At 34.7% G+C, this 20,742-nt stretch overlaps 3 protein-coding genes across 5 annotated transcripts in view; 2 read left to right on the top strand and 1 right to left on the bottom strand.

The window, feature by feature from the left end:
- LOC18590468 (transcription factor FER-LIKE IRON DEFICIENCY-INDUCED TRANSCRIPTION FACTOR) lies at positions 6,760-8,414 on the top strand. Its single transcript, XM_007016007.2, has 4 exons — positions 6,760-7,295; positions 7,452-7,649; positions 7,806-7,979; positions 8,080-8,414. Exons 1-4 carry the CDS (start codon positions 6,828-6,830, stop codon positions 8,182-8,184), a joined length of 945 nt encoding a protein of 314 aa, XP_007016069.2. The 5' UTR covers positions 6,760-6,827; the 3' UTR covers positions 8,185-8,414.
- LOC18590467 lies at positions 9,148-16,634 on the bottom strand. Of its 3 annotated transcripts, none has more exons than XM_007016005.2 (7): positions 16,024-16,634; positions 12,492-15,392; positions 11,464-11,517; positions 10,812-11,166; positions 10,266-10,361; positions 10,135-10,169; positions 9,148-9,585 (listed from the first exon to the last, which is right to left on the bottom strand). In XM_007016005.2, exons 1-4 carry the CDS (start codon positions 16,468-16,470, stop codon positions 10,909-10,911), a joined length of 3,660 nt encoding a protein of 1,219 aa, XP_007016067.2. In that variant the 5' UTR covers positions 16,471-16,634; the 3' UTR covers positions 9,148-9,585; positions 10,135-10,169; positions 10,266-10,361; positions 10,812-10,908. The 3 variants fall into 3 exon arrangements, with proteins under 3 accessions (XP_007016067.2, XP_007016066.2, XP_007016068.2); XM_007016004.2 differs by having other exon boundaries at positions 9,148-9,574; XM_007016006.2 differs by having other exon boundaries at positions 9,148-9,574; positions 12,492-15,400; positions 16,024-16,232.
- Positions 18,163-20,742, top strand: part of LOC18590466 (superoxide dismutase [Cu-Zn], chloroplastic) — a 3,484-nt gene continuing 904 nt past the window's right edge. Inside the window, exons 1-7 of the mRNA XM_007016002.2 lie at positions 18,163-18,566; positions 19,205-19,266; positions 19,368-19,407; positions 19,505-19,600; positions 19,680-19,711; positions 19,873-19,948; positions 20,284-20,337. Coding sequence (XP_007016064.2) covers positions 18,281-18,566; positions 19,205-19,266; positions 19,368-19,407; positions 19,505-19,600; positions 19,680-19,711; positions 19,873-19,948; positions 20,284-20,337 — 646 coding nt within the window. The 5' untranslated portion in view covers positions 18,163-18,280. The remainder of the gene's footprint in view (positions 18,567-19,204; positions 19,267-19,367; positions 19,408-19,504; positions 19,601-19,679; positions 19,712-19,872; positions 19,949-20,283; positions 20,338-20,742) is intronic.

Genomic DNA, 20,742 nt, shown 5'->3' with positions numbered 1-20,742 from the left:
AAATCATAACATTGAAATATAAGTTTTAAATGTAAGTAAAAGTTGTTAAAAATTTCTTTACACAAGGTTTCCGTTACTTGATTTTGGTTTTACTTAAAATGAGCTAACCAAGGAACCCATATGACCTATGAAATTTGGGTCTTGTTAGATTCTTTTTCTGCTATAGTGTGTGAACAGTAACAACACAGTTATATTTAGTAGAAGGAAAAGAGGAAGAAAGGAAAGGGAGTGGAAGAAAAATAATATTTCTTTCTTTAAAAATAAAGGATGAATTTGTACTTTTTTTTTTTCAAATTTGATACATTTAAATTGAGAAGAATAAACTCATTTTACTTAATTTAGTCATTTTATTTATAATTTAACCCATCTCTTTCTTCTTCTCCTACTAATTTTTCATCTTTCATACCATAAACAAGGAAAGAAAAACAACTTTCTTTCATCCCCTTCAAATTTTTTTTCCTCACATAATTTTACCCTTTCCTCTATTTTCATCCTTTTCTACTAAATAGTGTAAAAGAGTCTAAACCATACATCTTAATTTTGGATTTGAGATATGTTTTGTAAGTTTTTTTTTAGTTGGAGGAAAAAGAATTTAGATTTTATTTTTTAAATTAAAAAATTATATATCAATTAATGAATCAAATACTTGAATAAAAATTTATTTTATAAATTAAACGGATAAAGATTATGTATCATTGATGATAAATAATGATACTATTATTACTATTATTGGTCATGTTAATTGATGTTATAGTGTCGGACAAAACTTCAGTTGTTACACTTGCAACGTGTTCATATCAGCTCGAGAGTTAAATCAACATCCCATTTCTCCCAATGAGGTGCTTACACGATCAATGTTGGAGACAGTGAAAGTATATAGCTACGTACTGTCCAACTAATAATTACAACAGCATCTTTTCTTTAAGAGAGAGGGAGAGAGAGAGCCATGCCAACGAGTACTGGATATTTGTTGTATTCTTGTTTTGGGCAATGAAATGAGCAGAAGGATGCAAGGGCACATGTTACTTGATAGCCCCACACCATCAGGCATATCTTGTTTTTTGGGGTTTGGCTAAGCATGACAGCATCGAAACTCAATCTCGAATTCCCAATCCTATAGCACGAGCAAATGTACCACGAAAATTAAAAAAAAAAGAAAAAACATAGAAAAAGAGGATTGGGTCTGGACAGAACTGAACGATCAGGATTAATTATCTAGACCATCCATGTGTGCAATTTCCACTGCATATGGCAGAATAAAATACAATCGCTTGTCATTTATCATTCTTTCCCATAAAAAAGAAAAAGAAAATTGGAAGACAGACGTGCTGATCATTGCATGAACATAGACAATCTTCTTACTTTTTCAATTTTTTATTTGGGTTTTACTTTTCCTTAATCCTTATAAAAAATATCTTTTGTCCTTTATCTTTGTCAGCATGTGATCCATGAGTGGATAAACTCCAAAGTTCCTGATCTTATCTTTTTTCCATCTCTGTTGTGCCCAACTGCAACAAATTGAAGCATCGCTTGAAGTTTCAACCCCTTTCTTTTGGAGTGGTCGATCACGTCATTTTCAATATTTATTGCTGGCTTCATGCTTCTATTATATTATCTTCTTCTTTATCTCTTTCTTATGGCTAGATTTTTATTTTGACTTGGTCGTCATGTGGAAGATGGAAATCCCAACAAGAAGTACTCGTCGGTTTTTCGCCACAAAAAGTGTTCCTTCTCACATTAAATAGTACTATACTTTCTATATTCTATATATATATATAGAGAGAGAGTTAAAATCATAGAAATTGTTTCTTTATTACATACAGAAAAAAGTACAGTGATTGCGAGTGATATAAATCGTCAAGTTGGAAAAACTTGGCTTCAATGCAGGACATTTTTGGCAAGTAAAGCACGTGTATTACAAAACAAATGATACAAGATTAAACGACTTTTACATCGAGTCATTGTCAATGTCTTGTAAGATGATAGTATTATCAATGGAAAAGGTCTTGGTCATAAAAAGGAAAAACAATATTAACAAAAGTCATTTCTTCCCGTTGGCTTTTTTCAGCTCTCATTCCGTAATTAACCTACACCCCAGTCCCCAGACGAATGAGAGCAACGGATAGCCACTCAATAATGTGTCTTGTGGAAAATAATTCGATGGTACACGTCAGAATTATGTGGCGTATTGGAAGGGTCATTACATTCGGGATAGACGTTAGAAATCCTTACCCTAAAAAAAGAGAGGACGAAACTGATTGACAGTGAAACAGTGAAAAAGTAAATAAAAGGTCATCGAGATTGACACCGACTGGGGGTGCAAGAATAATTAAGTTTTGTTGGGTTGGTAAGCTCCAATGGGATGATCCCTCTTTAAATGTCTTTGTTCTTGTTCTTGCGGTGTGCCCCGTAAATGGTCCCAAATTCTATCTGCTTTTCGTGCGGCGACACGTTTGAGTTCCGTATGCAACTACCAAGGTACTGACTTTCTAGGATACCGACAGGGTTGTCCTTATACGCTGTGATATATAATTTTTAGTTTTGAAGTGTGAATTCTTTTTTAAGGGCAATTATTGGGCGACCATTTTTTTTTATTATTACTAAGTTTTGTTTCTTTGCACCTTAAGTTATATAATATGATTTTTTTATAATTAAAAAAAATTAAAATTTTATTTTTCAAATAAAAAATTATACACCAATCAATCAATCAAATACTTGAAGGCAAGTTATATAATACGATTGATTGAAAAAAAAAGTTATATAATATGACATAAATTTTCTAATTTTATAAATTTCAATTTGTTTATTTTTTGAATCCTAAGCTTAAAGGAGAGTTATGGTATTTCCGAATACATATAATTTTGGGTTACACTATCAGAGTACTATTAATTTCACATTTTTTTTATTTTTTAAAATTTAAGTTTAAAATTTTTAAAGTAAACGATGACTTGGAAGTTTTGAATTATTGTTCCACAAAATTCCAAAAGTCTTTGAGGGACATTACTTGTAAAATTTTTTTATTAGTAAATGACAAAAATGACAGGTGGACAGGTTGGATCTGATCCAGTTCGAATGGATTAACTTACATTCTAATTTATTTTTTAATTATTAAGACTTAATTAAAGGTGAAATGAAAAAGTCATCTTAACTTGTAAAATGAGCACACTTACAAGACCATGATTTCCATATAGTAGATTATCCACATACTAGACTCTACTTTTTAAAATGTTTAATTTTCAAACTAAAATTCTCAATTGAAACTGCCACAACATTGCTTCACAATATTTTTCTCCTTTCATTCCAATTATTCCATTAATTTATATAAATTATATATATATATATATATTATAATATACAATTTAGATAAGCTAACGTTTGTGATCTGCAACTTTTTGTAATGTAACTCGTACAATTTGATCGGTTGTCCCCCAAGGTGACACGTAAAAGAACCCAACTTAAATAATTGTACTATGAACCAATAATTGATCTATATTTGTTTGCTACCCTAATATATTGGTACTTGAATTTCTTTGTTTTGCTCTTGGCCATGTGCTATGGAGTTTGGGTTCCTTCTTTTCCCCTAACAATTTATTAAGAAAAAACTTTTTTTTTAAAGACAAAAAAGGTTTATCCATAAACCAAAATATATGCATGCTGCAAAAAGTCTTTAGTCAAGGGAAGAGAAAGACTTGCGACAGCAAAGTGCAATTCACAGAAAGCTCGTGAAAGTCAGAAATACATGAACCAGTCATAATCCGGCTTCCCACCCATCTGGAAGAGCAGCAATAAAGAGGAAAAAAAAAACAGAATGATAAATCAAATTTTTATTTTTTTTAAAATCAAATAAACTCTTATAATTAACGATTAATTAATTATTATTAATTAAATTATCATTTGTCATTTATATATTCATGTGACGTTGACGTATAAAGTAACATATCATGTGATCATATTATCAAACTATATCAACATTTCATATAATCATTCACTATAATATGTAAACATACCACATTAACACTACGTGACATAAAATTATAAATGGTGTTTTGATTAAGGATAATTAATCATAAAAATTTAATTTAATTTAAAATAAAAATACAAAAATTTAATTGAAAGTACTAGAAAAATAAAAATTTATTTAAAATTTTTGAATAATTTAAGAGGTTTTTTTTTTTATAGATATTATCATGTTTTTAACAATCTTGCTACTTAGACTTGGTTTATTATTATGTTACTTATCTTTAAATGTCAATATTTGCAACTAGAGAGGAAGTAGTGGTTTAGAATCCAAATACGGAAAAAACGAAAAACTTCCAAAGAGATCTAATTTGGGGTAAGAAATTGAAAGAGAGTGCAGATTGTTGTGGATCACTGAAAGTGGTGAAACAAAGTTTTCAACGATTTAGACATACTCAAACTCAAGCTCCATTGAAGATGGAGATGATATCCATGATATCATATCAAGGTTGAAGACTGCCGCACTTAGATAAAAATAATAAAAATAATACTAAAATCTCAAAGGTTTGAATTGAAAGGGCGGTCGTGGTCAGTGATGCAACTACAAAGAAACAATATCATATCAAAAGACAAGTGGTCGAACCAAGAACGAATGGCATGCTTTGTTTAATCTTAACCAGAAAGAGTTGGTGATGATTTCTTTGTTCACAAAAACATAAACAAACATTTTTTTAAAAAAATGCGACGACCAGACACTGTTTATGTTGCTGATTTACATATTAATTAAGTCCTTTCCACTTGGTCCTATTTGCAGAATATCCATAAAATCATGCCACTTGGTCTTTTGTCAAGTATATTTTCCAGTCAATTAATTGTCTACGTGTCTTCATTTTGGGGTTTGATATTCTTCATTTTTGTTTCATTTTTTCTTTTTTTTTTTGTTCTCCATTTAAATTTCTCATGAATCACATAAAACTAGGTGATATCTCCTAGAGGAGGCGAGAAGCAATGAACAAGCTTGAGGAAACATGACCTCCTCAAGTTTTGTAAGAGTTTATATATATATATATATATATATATATATATATATATATATATATATTATATCTAAAGATATTTTTTGAAAAATTATACAATGGCCTCCTAATTTCTTTGATAAATATATGTTGAAAAAATATATATATGTAGGTGTCATTATCAATTGATTTTCCAGTAGCTTGATACCACTAATTTTTGCATGTTTACAATATATGTGCACCTAAAATGCCATAGATATTAAGCTAAGTAGATATCCATAACTTATCACAGAAATACAAAAATGGCCCTATCCCTATAAAGATAGTGCTGCTTGCGTGATAAGTATATAGGTAAAAGATTCAGAAACCCATAGACCAACCAAAAGTTTGATGGGAGCAAAAGATTACGCCCAACCAAATCTATGGCCAATCCTGATGGGCCATGCCACCTTTATCATCAAACAAAGGCCCAAAAATTTGGTTGGGCTGAGACTGCCTATGTAATCCGCCCTGAAAAATTGAACATTAAGATTTAAAATCTGGTTTAAGGAAAAGCCTGTGAAAACCCCGAGGTTGTTTCATTAATTTATTCATGTTCCAACAAAAGGAGCATCTCAAGTACACAACGGGGCACGTTTCCCCATGCGTTTGCCCCGTAGCCCCATTTCTCCATTGAAACAATAAACAATCATATAGAATAATTAAATGATCAATTGCACTAAGCTTGCTTTGTGTAGAATGATTAAGACATTAATGATGTCAGTTAAGATGTAAGCAAGACCCCACCCCCACACTGAGAGAAAGAACAGGGCTGGCAGCAAAACATCTCTTTCTTAGTACAGAGGATTTTTGTTCAACTTGAGAAGAGAAGAAATTAATTATAACTTATACTAATATATATATATATATATAATATAATATGAGTACACAAGACAGATGTGACAGCTATTAATTTTGTCCTTTCATTTTTCAAATTGAACAAAAGATTATCGGTTCCATTCACACCCACAAAAAGATATCGATAAATTGCGTCGTGTTTCATTTTTAAAACAAAAGTGCGTGTCAGCTTAGAACGTGAATACCGGTGCCAGGGGATGGCTGCCCAACAGAAAGACGAATTCTGATGTCATTAGACTCATTCGAGACAACTAACCTTGGAGAATTTTGGGCCATTGATAGCCTTTTTTTTACCATTTTCACCTCACATTAGCAGTTGCAAACAAGAAGTATTCACCAAACAGATATATGCCATCACCATTCTCATATCAGACACCTTTGTTTTATGCATGTCGCTAGTTCAGTAGCCTCAACTCTGGCAAATATGGAGCCTAGGTCCATGCATTTATTGAATACTTTCTTGCAACCTAGAGGTCCATTCATCGTCATATTCTGACCAAGTTTCAACATTGAAGTTGTATACTGATGCCAATGATTTTATTACCATATGAACTTCATTAATCCAGCCAGTAGGATAGATTAAAATTTTGGATAAATTCAGATCTGTGATCCCTTTTCTCTCTGTTTTTTTTAACCCAAAACCGATCCTAGAGGACTTACAACCGGCTAGTCAACATCAATGATTAATTTTCATCTCAAGAGTTGTTTAATAAAATTGAATATGTATTATATCTCGATCAATTCTAAGTCTATGGTTGATGTTACAGGCTATATATGTCACTACCTTACTAATTTAGTAATTACTAAATAATGGAAAAATCATCACTTGCAGCGTCAGATTCTCCATCGGATTCCTTTCACACCATGAAATGACGCACAGCACGTCTAGATTCTAATTTATAAGTTATAACAGCTAGTCAGCCACACCTCTCACAATCAGGCAATGCATTGTAACCAATGGATGCATCCAGAGATTACGCGCTGGAGCACCCTAACGACTTTGAGCTACATGATTTCATTGATGAGCCTAACTTCGATCAGTTCAACGATCTGATTCGTGGAGAAAACGAAGATTCTGTTGCAGATTTTGATTATGATCTTGTCAATGGCTGTTTTGTTGATAAGCAGATTCGGTCAACTCCTGGAGATGCTTTTGGCTTCGATGCTACAAGAGCCATGGTGCCGGATCCTAATTACATTTACAATGCATTGTCAAGTTTTGATGGGGACATAATGAAGTACGGAGAGGAAGATAATGACGATGATGATGAGAACTCTTCCGGAACAACCACAACCACTATCACAACAGCGACAAAGAAAGCAAAGCTTGATCGGTCAAGAACTTTGATTTCGGAGCGGAGGAGGAGGGGTCGGATGAAGGAGAAGCTCTATGCATTGCGTTCCCTGGTTCCTAACATAACCAAGGTACGTGTGATACCAGTGTCACTAGTTTATCAGATTTTTTTTTTGACCCATTTTAGCATCAAGAATACAGCGGTTCATCGATTTACAGTTGCACCCATCATTGTGCAAGCTTAATTCTATCTTTATGGATTACAATTATACTTCTTATGCGTGCAGATGGATAAGGCTTCCATAATTGGAGATGCTGTGAGGTATGTGCAAGACCTGCAAATGCAGGCTAAGAAGCTAAAAGCTGAGATTGCGGGTCTTGAAGCATCATTGGCAGGGTCAGAAAGGTACCAAGAACCAATTGATAAGCCTGTGAAGATTCAAGTTGCACGGAACAGCCATCCTATGTGCAAGAAGATTACGCAGGTACATACGAAGATAAATAACATTCCCTTGTTTTTTAAGATTTTTACTTTAATAAGCCTTTCCTCCATAGAAACGAAAACAATGGTTACATAAAAGAAAGAGTAGTCCCAAAATGTAAGTTAAACATCGCCAAGTTCTTATAGCTGTGCTTTGCAGATGGACATGTTTCAAGTGGAAGAAAGAGGGTTTTACATTAGATTGGTGTGCGACAAAGGTGAAGGGGTTGCAGTATCACTTTACAAGGCTCTTGAGACCCTTACTAACTTCAAAGTCCAAAATTCCAATCTGAACACTGCTTCTGAGAGATTTGTATTGACATTTACTCTAAATGTAAGTGATCCTTTTCTTATTTGCCATCCTCGTTCTGTTCCTTTTGTAGATTTCCTGTTGCTTTTTCTACTGCAATCAATAAGCTGTTTTGCGAAAACAGGTCAGAGATTTCGAGCTGTCCATGAACTTGCCAAACCTGAAGTTATGGGTGACTGGGGCTCTCCTGAACCAGGGATTTGAGTTTACAACACCTTTATCTTCCTAGTCTTGTCTCTTCTAAACCTGTTAACGATGTCTGCAGTGCAGATCATCGGTGAGCATTGAGTTCCTAAGTGCTGGCCTGTTATGAACAGTTTTCTCTTCTGACAAGGCTTGCATATCTGTGGCTTTTAGATCTCACATGCGAGACTGAAACTTTGTACTAATACGTGCATCGGTATCCCTGTTGCCGCAAACTGAACTAGTAATATCAGGCCAGTAACTTCTAATGGACAATCTACCGAGTGTGATTTATACTAGTAGTATTTTTGTGAACAAGCAATCTAAATGAAGCGCAAAAATTAGAGGAACCCAACTTAACCAAAGAGTCAACTTGTTTAATTTATAGTTTAAGTTGCTGCCTATTATTGTGATCTAATCACTCCAACTTGTTCTAGATCTTGGCATTTGGTCCGCTCCCCAATTTACATTATTGGTGACATATGAGGCCCAATGTATCCGAAAATACAATAGAAGAATTAGACTTGGTCACTGGGGATCTATTGATTTTTTCTTTTTTTATTTTTTGATAATATGGTGGTCATTGATTTAGATATAAAAAAGAGACACTAATTCTTGGCAATTTGAAAAAAAAAAAAAAAAGGGATAAGAATGACAAATCCTTAAACAGACAAACCTTCACACATCCCCAAAATAGCAAGACAGAGATGAAACCATCTATGGATTATTAAAGCAGTCTCTGATGAGTAAAGTACTGTGGTGGATATTGATAGACAATGTAGAGAATAGGAAAGTGACACAATAAGACAGAATAAGTAAGAGGAAGAGTTAAGCAAGCAGGAGAGAACTTTAGAGGGAGTGTTTTAGAGAGAGCTTAGAAAGGTAAAAATTTTACTTGCCCCAAAAGAATCCTCAAACGAATTTTCAAAACTCTTATATATAAGCCAAGTAAAAAACATGTTTAGAGCACTTAATGTGCATAATAGGGAAAAAAGATGCTATACATTAATAAACAAAGGATAAAAAATCCGAACAATTTCCAATAGATATTTAATTAAAATTCTTCTTGGGGTAGTTGCAGTTAGATATAATAATACCAAGGAGGTTTCTTTCACCTTTTCAGTATTTCAGTTGTGGTACAGTCCTGCTCCCATTATAAACCTGTCTCTGCCTATTTACACTTGCTGTTCTTTAATCCCCCTATGTACACTTTTTTTCATGTGGAATAAGTGAACAGGGGTTAATGCAAACTTCCATTTTCTGTCGGGCAAGTAACAAGTCCACAAGCATGAAACTATTTCACCATGACAAAGCGAGTTCCCCAAGCAGCAAACGCAAGTGCATGCACGAGATTTTGAAGTTGCTCCACCATCTTCTCTCAAGTTCTATAAAAATCAACACAGCATGCTTGAAGCCAAGACCAATCCAACCACAAGCTGCAATAACACTACTTCAAATCAAGTTGTATCACTTAACTGCAGTTAATTTAGGTTGCATGTAATAAACAAATCAGTAACACGCAGTACGTGTTAACTTTTCATAACAACTGGAATGATATTGAAGAACAGGAACAATATCAATACCTTTCCTAGCATTTTAGTTCACATTATGCAGAAACAAGTAATAGGGGAAGATGGCATAAGCTATAAAACATAACTAGTAGTATTTATCTTTAGTCAATTGTATCTTCATGACTAGTGCAACATCTGTCCCTAATCATCCACTACAACCATGCAAATTATCTGTACAAGTTCGTAAGTTTGTTCGGCGAGAGCACTACTCCCAATCACACTAATGATATCTTCAAGATTATTTTGATACATAGAGCATCAACATAAAGTACTAGTATTTTAGAGAATTCATGGATTGAAAGCACCACGCTTGGTCTAGTTATTCTAAAGAAAATCAAGTTAGATGTGCATAGTCACAAATATATCTACTCATCTTTGAAAATACAAACATAAGGATGAGGGAAAGCCAGGCATAGAGAACATACACATCATCAGGAGTCCACTAGAGAGCACCAGCCACCTGAGGTTCCAAATTACATGTTTAATAGGAAGCCCAACTATTTGAGGATGATAATTAATAAATATCCTTTTTACACAAAGGTTGTAAAATAAATACCTGAAAATTTCTAATCATTTCAATTCACCTCTGCCTTCTTATCAACTTCACCAGTTACCAAATGCACCATGATGGTAATACATGAGTATCCTTGTTCTGCAAAGACACCTCTGAATATAAGTTTCATACACATAGGTGAGATCATTCTAGAGGAGGAGATGTAGAGATACCCTCATTCTACCTATTAAGCTCCAACCTAGGTCTCTTATTATAACTTAAGAATATTAACACCAAATAAAACTTTCATTCAGAAGAGCTAAACTCAAAATGAAAACATCAACCAGCCATAACAGAATTCTTCTCGGATCTTGAGGTTCTAACTTGACGCTCACCTCATTAAGAGCAACATCTTACATCAAGAAATTAGTTACATATTTTCACTCAAATCCATCTTTAATGATGTGCTTTCTGAAATCTTTCTTTAGGAAAGAAGTGCATGAAGTGATAGAAAGGATATAAACAATAGCCACTTCAAATTTAACAGACTAGAAATTTAAAAAAGAATAAACAATAACAACTTATTAAGCATCTTTCTAAATGCCTCACCTGAGTCCAGATGGAGCTGGTCACACAACTCTGCCTCTGCAGACTCATTATTGGTGCAAATATCCATTTGAGCCAATTTTAGGCTCAGTAACTTCATCTATTTGTAAATTCCCTCATTGAGACCACTTCCTTTGGACATAAGCTGCAATGTTGTGTCCCTACTAATCCAACCGGTTACTTCAGGTTTATCTTCGAAGGGGTTAAGAGAATGCACACTTTTATCCTCCAGTTGTACACCATATACAAATGGCAATCTCAGTACAAGGAAACTCCCTGGTGGTAAGATCACTTTACATCCAAGGCTGAACTGCAACTTTTGTTCACGGTCTGGAACTGATGAGGGTAAGCATGATGCCTATAACAGAACTCTTACTATTAATTTAGAGAAGCAGTAGCACAAAAACCACTGAATGCTTAGCAAGCTTAAAGCACTCTCATTCCCATGACAAATCCAAGTAATAGCATCTATCAATTTTCGCTTCATTATCATCAAGTTGGTATGGTATCAATATAAAGGGAAAATCACAAGACAACATAAAAATAATCTAGGAGCCCCTGCTAAAATCCCCAAGCACATAAGGTTTACCAGGAGTAATATCATACATTGTTGGAAGCAAAGCTCATGAGTGAGGAAGTGAGAAGTGAGACATACCTCAAATTGTATGACTGGACAAGTTGCCAGAACAACAGGAAAGGGAGGTGTGACCTGGAGGCAGATTTCACTGATCAGGCATCTTGTAGTTGGAGGCAAAAAGAAAAATATGACGAAAGAAACTCCTATCAGTTAGGCATACTTAAGTTCCAGAATTATGATCAACAATGATCTTTCCCAGAAAATGAAAAAAAGGTATTGCATGAAGCAATGGTTGAAAATATAGTAACAAGCCCTCCAAATGATCCACTCCACTCATCAAACCATCAACAAATAAGATTTGAGCTGTGTTGATCCTATTTTAGTTTCTGATACACATACAACTATACACAATTTTACAATAGTCAAGGGATAAATTTGGTAAAGAGGGAGTAGGGAGTTTCTTGCTTTCTTTCTTTCTTTCCTTCATTTTTTCAGACAATAGCCTTTCTTTCAAGACATCATGTATGAGTTTTAATGCAGAAAATGGTACACCAGTGAGAGAAACTACCTCATTGAGCAATCAAATGGACAAAAAATTGTAAGTGCTTCAAGATGACACAAATGTAACAAGATATATATACACAATAAGTATTTTCAACTACAATTTAATAAACAAAGACACCCCACAGCACAGCATACACAATACAATAAACCTAAATGTAACCAGAAGCATTTACTTTGTTGCCTAAGTGATGATACTATAAATTTTACAAAGATTTGTCACGAAACCCTAAAGTATTCACTAAGTCAGAATTCACAAACTTCTAAGCATCTACCAATCTGTTTCATATGCAATACTGATTACTTTGGGTAGGTAGAACCTATATAAATGAGAGCTACCCTGATTCAAATGTCAATAGTCCCTAGTATTCATGTTCGATGAAAGGACAAAGCATGCATTCCAAGAAGACAAATAGATGCAGAATTAATATGATTCCAAATAAATCTGAACAGGGCATATAGTCATTAAATTGAATACTAAATTTCAAACAAGTTGAAGAAAGTTTAAGGCAATGTGCCAGACAAGAGTTTGTGGTATTTCTTACCAGAAAAATTCTCTGAAGCTGCGATATTGAGCTAGCAAACTTAACCTTAGGCTGATCTTTTTTGTTTCTGGCAGACCTGCAGTGTGGACAGTTCATGTATATTGGTAAATCTCTATTCAACATGGAGAAAGCAGATCCACCATCGTCAAGGCTAACAGAATGAAGCCCTGTTTCAAGGTCTTTTACAGTGACAGGCACACCTGCCACACTCACAAATGTCTGATTCTCAGGCATAGAAAGTTGTGCCGAACCATCTTTAAAGACATCACCATTTGCCACCACCTGTTTACCCTTGTCCTTGCTTTTCATCTTATTTACAGGAGCAGCAACATTAATAGTGCCATTTGAATTCTGATGAACTTTACCCTGACCACCATTCTTACCCACCTTTGAAGAATCAGCCCATGTGTAGTCTGAAGTTTCCACAGAGCAAGTGATTTGAGATTCATCAAATAATGAATATGGGGACCCAAGTTGATTGAGATGCTCTGGATTCAGTAAGAAACGGTGGCCACAGGGGCACTCATGCTCAAAACCAACATATGCCATCACATGCTTAATGTCAGGGTTCAATTTTGATTTTTCATCATTGCTCACATTCACAGGAACAACATTACTGCCTATCCGTAAAAAGGGATCACTATCTGTGCTGCAATCAGAACTTACTTGATTTAAGCTTTGCTGAACAGATGAAATCTGTATGGGTTTTTGAGATCCTGGATCAACAGTTGCATGCACACCTTCCAAACTCTGATCACTTGCCTTATTTTTCTTCATTCCTTTTTCTGACCCTGATGAAGGTTGTTTCCTCTGCTGAAGAGGAGGGAATCCTGAATCTGTGGCTGCTGATCCAGCTACAACCTCCGAAAAAGGTTTTTTCATTGTGAAATTGGGAAGGCCTCTGCCAAAACTGATCTTGTTACCATTGAACTTGCTCATTTCCAAGGGTTTTCTTGTATTTTCAACAGCACTCTCTATTGCTCCAGAGCAGAACTCTGTGGCACTAGCCTTCTTGAACTCAACGTCAGCACTAAGCTCAGCCTTGGGATCTGTACTTGAACTACCCATAGAACCTAGCTGCACAGTTCTTGCTGATACAACATTTTGGGCTTCCCGTTTCCCTAAAAATATTTTCCACTTTAAAAGAAACTTCTCAGTGGTACTGAACCCACTTTGAAGCAAGCCTTTAGAAGGTTCATAGTACCTTGCACTGCCAATACGAATCAAACTCCAGGAAGATGGCTGAATTGGTCCTTTGCTGCTTACTTCTGGTAGCTGGAGTGTTGAAAGAAGCTTATCACAGTCAGGAAAGCAATTGGAAGTAATGTTTGCTGATTCAAAATCAAAAGGGTCAGATCGTAATCGCCGTGTCCGACCACAAGCACAAGCATGAAGAAACACATATCCACTTGAATGAGGTTTCATCAAAGTTCCTAAAGGCAACTCACCAGTCTCAACATCATGTCTTTGATGCATACATGGCTTTCCTGTCAAACTAACAGCATCACAAAGTTGCCTTCCGGATTTCCACATTGATGTGCATTCTTCCTCCAGCTTCTTTGCAAACAGCTCCACTGCAGGTCCTCTGACCATTGAGTGAAAAGCATGCAAAGCCTTTTCCAAGTGAGCTTCATGCTGCGATGTGGGATAACAAGCAGGCAAATCTTTCAAATAAATATCTTTTGCAGCTGGAAGGACCCTCTCGCACCACAAAGTAGAAAACTTTGTGTTAAGCCCTTTACCACTTTCCAACCAAGATACCGCAATATCTAAAGATTCACTACTTCTAGAAGCAAACCCTTCAGTCAGTCCAGAAATGGCATTTCGACGAGGTTTTCTTTTACCGATTTCAGTTTCATTTATACACCCACGCTTTGCAGAGAGTAGTCCATGTAGAATAAGCTGACTGGAAGACAACCATATATCTAAACTTGGAAGTTCAGGCATAGTCAATGCCTTCCCAGAGGCAGCTGAGGCAGCAGCAGCAGCAGCAGCAACAGCCACCATACCAACACCAGCAGTAGGGCCACTGTTGGTGTTAGCAACCAATCCCCCTCTTCCCCTCAAAATATCTGACTGCCTGTAGATAAAATCCTTCAAAGATGAAAGATCCTCTTTGTTTGCACTCTGACTATGGGTCTCAAGCAAAAAAGAATCTGAAGTTGCTTTTCCATTCAAAACATCTTCCACAAGACCAGTGGCAAACTCCAGAGATTCCCCTCTCTGATTTGTTGACTTGTCTAGCAGCACAACAGCCCTGGATGCATCAAGCGAAAACAGAGGGGCTGAATTTGAAACACCTGCACTTCTTGACCCACTGTGGCTGCCTTCTGAACCTGAGAGTGTTCGACATTTCTTAATTAAAAAACGGATCTGTGCCTCTAGAGATGACTGCAGTTTCTTCCGGAAAACACCTTCGGATTTACTTACAGGACGTGCTAACACTACCACTGAAGCAGAACCTTTCATGGGCAAGGTTGGCCTAGCTAAACTGCTTGAATTAGAAGCATGATTAATTGAGGATGTTTCTACTGACTCCTCAATATTAGGAGTAGAATTTAACACATCAGAGAAATCATCAATAAAAACAAATAGTGTCACTGGGGTACACTGCCCAGGAAACAAAGAAGTATAGGAACCTAAACCTGACATGAGAGAGATAGCTGAAGCATTGCGACCCAACATGCCACCACTTCTACCTGGAGAAGTGCTGGCAGTGGTTGCCATTGTTGAAGGGCGAGAAGTTGAGGAAGAATGAGGCCTTGATGGCAATGGTGGTGTCGTTCGAGATTTTACATATGGGGTTAATGCATGCTTAGCAGCTTGCAAGACCCGAAATTTTTTCAAATTTTGAGTATCAAAGCGTGAACCCTCCTGAATATATATGATTATATGGCAGACCTGCATTGCTAATTGAGTTAATCATTAGACATATAAGCCATTAGTAAGTATTCAACAACATGCTTTCTTAAAGAGTTTGTCGTATGGTATGAGGTTTTCCATTGCCTCTTGTCTGACTAATTGTAACATAGAACACAAAACAATAAACAAATAGACTTGAATATACAAAAAAAGATAGATGCATGCCACTTTAGTGCCAGATAATTAACACACTGATAGAGCAATACCACGTCCACAAATTTTCCTTTTTTGGCTAGTATTACGTGACTCATGCTCTCAAATTTATGCTCTTAACTCATAATCGAGGAACTTCATTTCAGTTCTCAAAAAATAATAAGAAAAAAAAAGGGAACTTCATTTCAAGATTATGCCAAATTATGCATACACATTTACCCAAAATAATAAAAATAATTAAATAATTAAATAAAAACCCTCCATTTCACCTTAATCTAAGTACATACTCCAAGCTTATCTTAAATTTCGTTAAATTCATCAAATATAGCTATATTCAATACCACAGTCAAATTCTAAACTGAAAACTGATATGTTTAACTAAATTAAATTCACCAATTAAAAATACTATAACACCATTAAAGCAAGCAAAGAATGAATTGAAAAAAAAAAAACTTACAGAGAACATAAAAAGCAAGCCTTGAAGATCCCCGAACTCCCGTTCCTCCAAAACCCCATCAAAATCCGATCCGGAAGCCAATGACCCATTAAAAACTGGACATCCGTTTGAGCAAAACTGCAAGAACAAAATCCCTTTATCTTCTTCATGGTAGTAACTAATTCTCCTATACTTAAACCAATCCTTGAGTTCATCTTTATCAAGAGACAAAACCCGGTTCATTTTACCCGACCCGAACACGTTGGAGTCTACAACCCGGTTAATGAGCTGGGAAGAGTCGTCGGGTCTCCGAGATATGAAGCCCACCACCACGACGCCGTCGAGAGAGCGGGGGAGTGAAGGCGAGGAGGGTGGTAACGGAGGGGTAGGATCCGAAGAGGAAGCGGGTACAGATGAAGGAGGAGGTCGGGTCAGGACCCGCATTAAAGGCGGGTTGGGAGAGTCCATTTAATTGAGAAAAGGAGAACGAAAAGGGCGATTATGTGGGTTGGATTGGATTTGTTGGACTTCCATTGAAAAGAAATTAAAAGAGAAAAGGGCCGTTTCCGGTTTGGGGGCTTCGAGCAAGAAGCAACAAACTCTCCGGCTGTTTGTTTCTCTTATTTTCTAAGAAATTTTCTTTTCGTAATTAAGTTATGTAATATGTATTTAATATATTATTATAGTTTTTGAATTAAAAAATACTATACTACTAAATAAAGAATTGCTTTTAGAATATTTCGATATTCTAATACCTTTTTTTTTTTCTAATATAACTTCAATTTAGCACACTCACTCTAGAGTGAAAGGAAAAAAAATTTTGAGTAAATTTTTTAAATGAGTAGTTTTATATGAAAAAAAATCAATTTTATAAAAAAATATAAAATATAATATTTTTTTTAAAAATAAGTTTTTATATTTTTATTACATTTAATTAAATTTTTATATTTTTATTTTTGAACTAAATAAATTTTTATATTTTTATTTTAAGTTAAATAAACTTTTATGATTAATAATTAACTTAGTCAAAATATAATTTATTATTCTATATTATATGACGTTGATATGATATGCAAATATATTATTATTAATGATAATGTAGCATATTAATATATTATAATTGATAATTATATGAAATTTTAATTTGACATAATAATATGTACACGTGGCATCTTTTATTTACTATATTAACAATGTCACGTGGATATAAAATAATAAATAATATTTTAATTTATTATAATTAGTCAATTATTAATTATAAAAATTTATTTAATCTAAAATAATAATATATGGAGTTTGATTGAAAATAATAAAAAAATAATGAATTATTTAAATTTTCTTAAATAGTTTAAAGATTTATTTGAATATTATGTCAAAACAAAATCATACATTCATTCTTAGTTTTATATTTGTAAATATATATTTTTAATTTTAAATAACTTTAATGAACTGAATTGATATCATTTTATTTGTGACATTAAACTTAGTAATTAATAATAATTAGATAAATAAATATAATGTAAATCATTGTAATTTAGAATTTGACATTAATTAATTAGATCTCATAAAGATAAATAATAATTCTGATATGTTTTTTTAAAAAAGAAAGTTTTATACTTCAATCTTGAAACTTTTATTAAAGCAAGTTTTAAATGAGAGTCATAACGTGTAAAATTTTATTTTGTGTTAATAGGAAATATTCATTTCACAATTCAGAATGAAATAATTTAATTTTAATTGGTTTTAACTGATTAAAATAAAGATTTGGATGCGGAAGAGTAATCATTTTAAATGAAAAAATAAGACTTGGTTTTACGGGAAACGACAGCATGTATCATGTTTATGGTAATCATGATTAAATTCAATAATCTAATTAAAATAATTCAACTTCAAACCATTTTTTTATATTTTTTCCCATTTTCCATCTTTTATAGGCATGGTAAATTAATCGAATATTAAGTTTAGACGCATGGGAAATTGTTGTTTAATGTGGCTGAAGGCTTTGAAAGCTGATCTTCAGATAGTGTAAAAGCAAATTGAAGTTTGATACTATGAAGGTAATACTAAAAAAAATTCCTGGATTTTCACTTATTACTAGAGATTTTGACCCACACGGGTCCCCGCAGGCTATTCAAGCACCATCTACCGAGCAGACTCAGATAGATCATTTCCTCCCCATATATAAGCCAGCACACTACTTTCTAGCTAAATCCCAAGGGCCGCAGCAGCCACCACAACCTCAGCTCACATTATCCCATCATAATCTTCACTCGCTCAAATGCAAGCTGCGGCTATAGCAGCCATGGCAGCCCACGCTATTCTCACAGTGACCACATCTCACCACACTCTCCTTGCTCCGTTCCCAACTAACTCATCAACCCCAGCAGTTCTTCAATCCTCATTTCGAGGTGTCTCTCTCAAGCTCCCTTGCCAATCCCTTTCCATTGCTGCCACTGTTCCCAAGAAGCCACTTATTGTTTTCGCTGCTACCAAGAAAGCAGTGGCTGTCCTTAAAGGTGATTCCAAAGTTGAAGGTGTCGTCACGTTGACCCAAGATGATGATGGTGAGTTTCTTCTTTCTTTTGTATCTTTTTTTCTTTGTATTTAGGTTTTTGTTATACATTTTTGTGATTTGGGTTCTGGATTTTGTTGCTTTTTAGTTGGGAAATTTGGTTTCTTTCTTGGGAATTCTTTGTTTGTTTGAGGAGAAGAAGCAAAAGAAAGGAAAAGAGTACATTTTGCTTTTGGGGGTTTTTGTTATTGGCGAATTCATATCCAAGTTTGATACTTTGAGGTTGGATAGAGTCATGGTAAATTTAGGGTATGCTCAGTTCTGCTTCGAGATTTTTTTTTTTTAAAATGTTGTAAATGCCAGATTTTTAGTGCTAGGACAATTTTCTTCTAGTTTTTCAAGCTGATAATTATACTGATTGTTTTCTGGGTGTTGTACTCAGATTTTTTATGTTCAAGTTAAAGTTGAAGGGAATGTCTAGCCTGCAACAAATTTTAGGAAATGAAGGCCTTATTGAAACTTTACTTGACATGTTCTTACTTTCGCTGTTTGATATGGAAACTCAACTCTAGGAGTCACTGAAAATTCAATAGTAAAAAAGAAAAAATTTTAAGTTTGTAGTTTTCCAATTTTCTGGCAATCAAGTGTTGCTATCATCTGTAAATGCTTACTTATTTCTTTTGTAAATAGGTCCTACAACTGTAAATGTTCGTATTACTGGTCTTACTCCAGGGCCTCATGGGTTCCACCTAGTGAGTGTTTTTGGCTTTAGCTGCTCATTGTCAAAGGATTTGAGCACAGAAAAGTTCTTTCAAATCTATGATTTTAATCTTTCTCTTTGTTTTATGTGTAGCACGAGTTTGGTGACACAACAAATGGATGCATGTCAACAGGTAGAACTTATTGCATTTGAATCTCATGTTTTAGAATCTTATTGTATTTCAATTAATGTATATATAAAATTTTATTTTTTAAAATTTTAATTGATAGGAGCACATTTCAATCCTAACAACATGACACATGGTGCTCCTGAGGATAAAGTACGCCATGCGGGTGACCTGGGAAACATAGTTGCTAATGCTGATGGTAATGCATTCTTAAATTTTGTATAAAATGATTCTGTCCACCAATTAGCTCTATTCATTGCTTAATGTTTGGGTGACAGGAGTGGCAGAGGCAACAATTGTGGACAAGCAGGTGCTGTTCAAACCTATGTTTCTTTCTGATAAATTGTGTGCAAGTGTCCAAGCATGCCCATTCTCTTGTGTGTCTGTGCATGCGCAATTTTCCTTCGCAGTGTGAAAGGCTCTTGTTACTGCTTCCTTTTCAGTTTCTAAATTTTTTACTCTCATGTGCAGATACCACTTAGTGGCCCCAATGCAATCATTGGAAGAGCACTTGTGGTTCATGAGCTTGAGGATGATCTTGGAAAGGGTAATTATTTGGCTCATGATTCTCGACTTTGCTTTGCAAGGAAACTTCCCTCATAAGTTGTGGATTCGTACTTTATTATAGTTAGAGAAGGGCGACTTATAGTATATTGGACATAGGAGAGTGGAATTTGGTCAGAGAAAGAATACTTTTCCTTAAATATTATGCTTCATCATAGCTGATATACTTAGTCAGGGGCATATTTTGGTTTTTATTTGAAAACAGTTGGACTTTTTTTTTCCTATAATCACATTATATTTTTGTCATTTCTTTCATGTGCTCTTATTTGCTTCCTAACTTTGTTTTTCTTATATTTCTATATGGTTATGCATCTGCAGGTGGACATGAACTTAGTCTAACCACTGGCAACGCAGGTGGAAGATTGGCATGTGGTACGTATACATGTACTTTTGTGTATATGCCTATGTGTTTTAAGAGTAGACAAGAAGTTCATACTTTTTCCAGATATCTCTGATTTCTTTATTCCTGCATCTATGGTTTGAGCATAAGTATCTTTTGTTTGTTTTGTCCTTGATTATTTTGGCTAAGCAAAAAGTATATTATTAGCTTGGAGGACTCTGCAACTTTTAATACCAGTTTCCCATGGCCTTTATTTTATTTTGGGGTTTAAGCTTCTTGGCTCTGTTCAAGCCTTGATTTTGCTTGAATGACTGATATTGCTTTTGGTTTAACCTTTTCTCAAAACCTGACTAAATTAGATCAGTGTATTGTACTTCCTTCAGATAGGTGTATGTTCAAGTCTATTTATTCAATTTTTTTTTATGGAGGGGGGGGGG

The sequence above is a fragment of the Theobroma cacao genome, chromosome 9, assembly GCF_000208745.1.
Source record: "Theobroma cacao cultivar B97-61/B2 chromosome 9, Criollo_cocoa_genome_V2, whole genome shotgun sequence".
Classification (NCBI taxonomy): Eukaryota; Viridiplantae; Streptophyta; class Magnoliopsida; order Malvales; family Malvaceae; genus Theobroma; species Theobroma cacao.
This window is presented reverse-complemented; position numbering and strand designations above follow the sequence as displayed.

Bases quoted from the DNA above. Each gene is read 5' to 3' on its own strand.
- LOC18590468 (XM_007016007.2), top strand. From the start codon at position 6,828: ATGGATGCATCCAGAGATTACGCGCTGGAGCACCCTAACGACTTTGAG. The intron at 7,650-7,805 runs GTACATACGAAG...TGTGCTTTGCAG, and splicing joins TGTGCAAGAAGATTACGCAG to ATGGACATGTTTCAAGTGGA. The intron at 7,980-8,079 runs GTAAGTGATCCT...TTGCGAAAACAG, and splicing joins TATTGACATTTACTCTAAAT to GTCAGAGATTTCGAGCTGTC.
- LOC18590467 (XM_007016005.2), bottom strand. From the start codon at position 16,470: ATGGACTCTCCCAACCCGCCTTTAATGCGGGTCCTGACCCGACCTCCT. The intron at 15,393-16,023 runs GTAAGTTTTTTT...TTAGCAATGCAG, and splicing joins GCTTGCTTTTTATGTTCTCT to GTCTGCCATATAATCATATA. The intron at 11,167-11,463 runs GTATGTCTCACT...GTTCTGTTATAG, and splicing joins GTCCAGTCATACAATTTGAG to GCATCATGCTTACCCTCATC.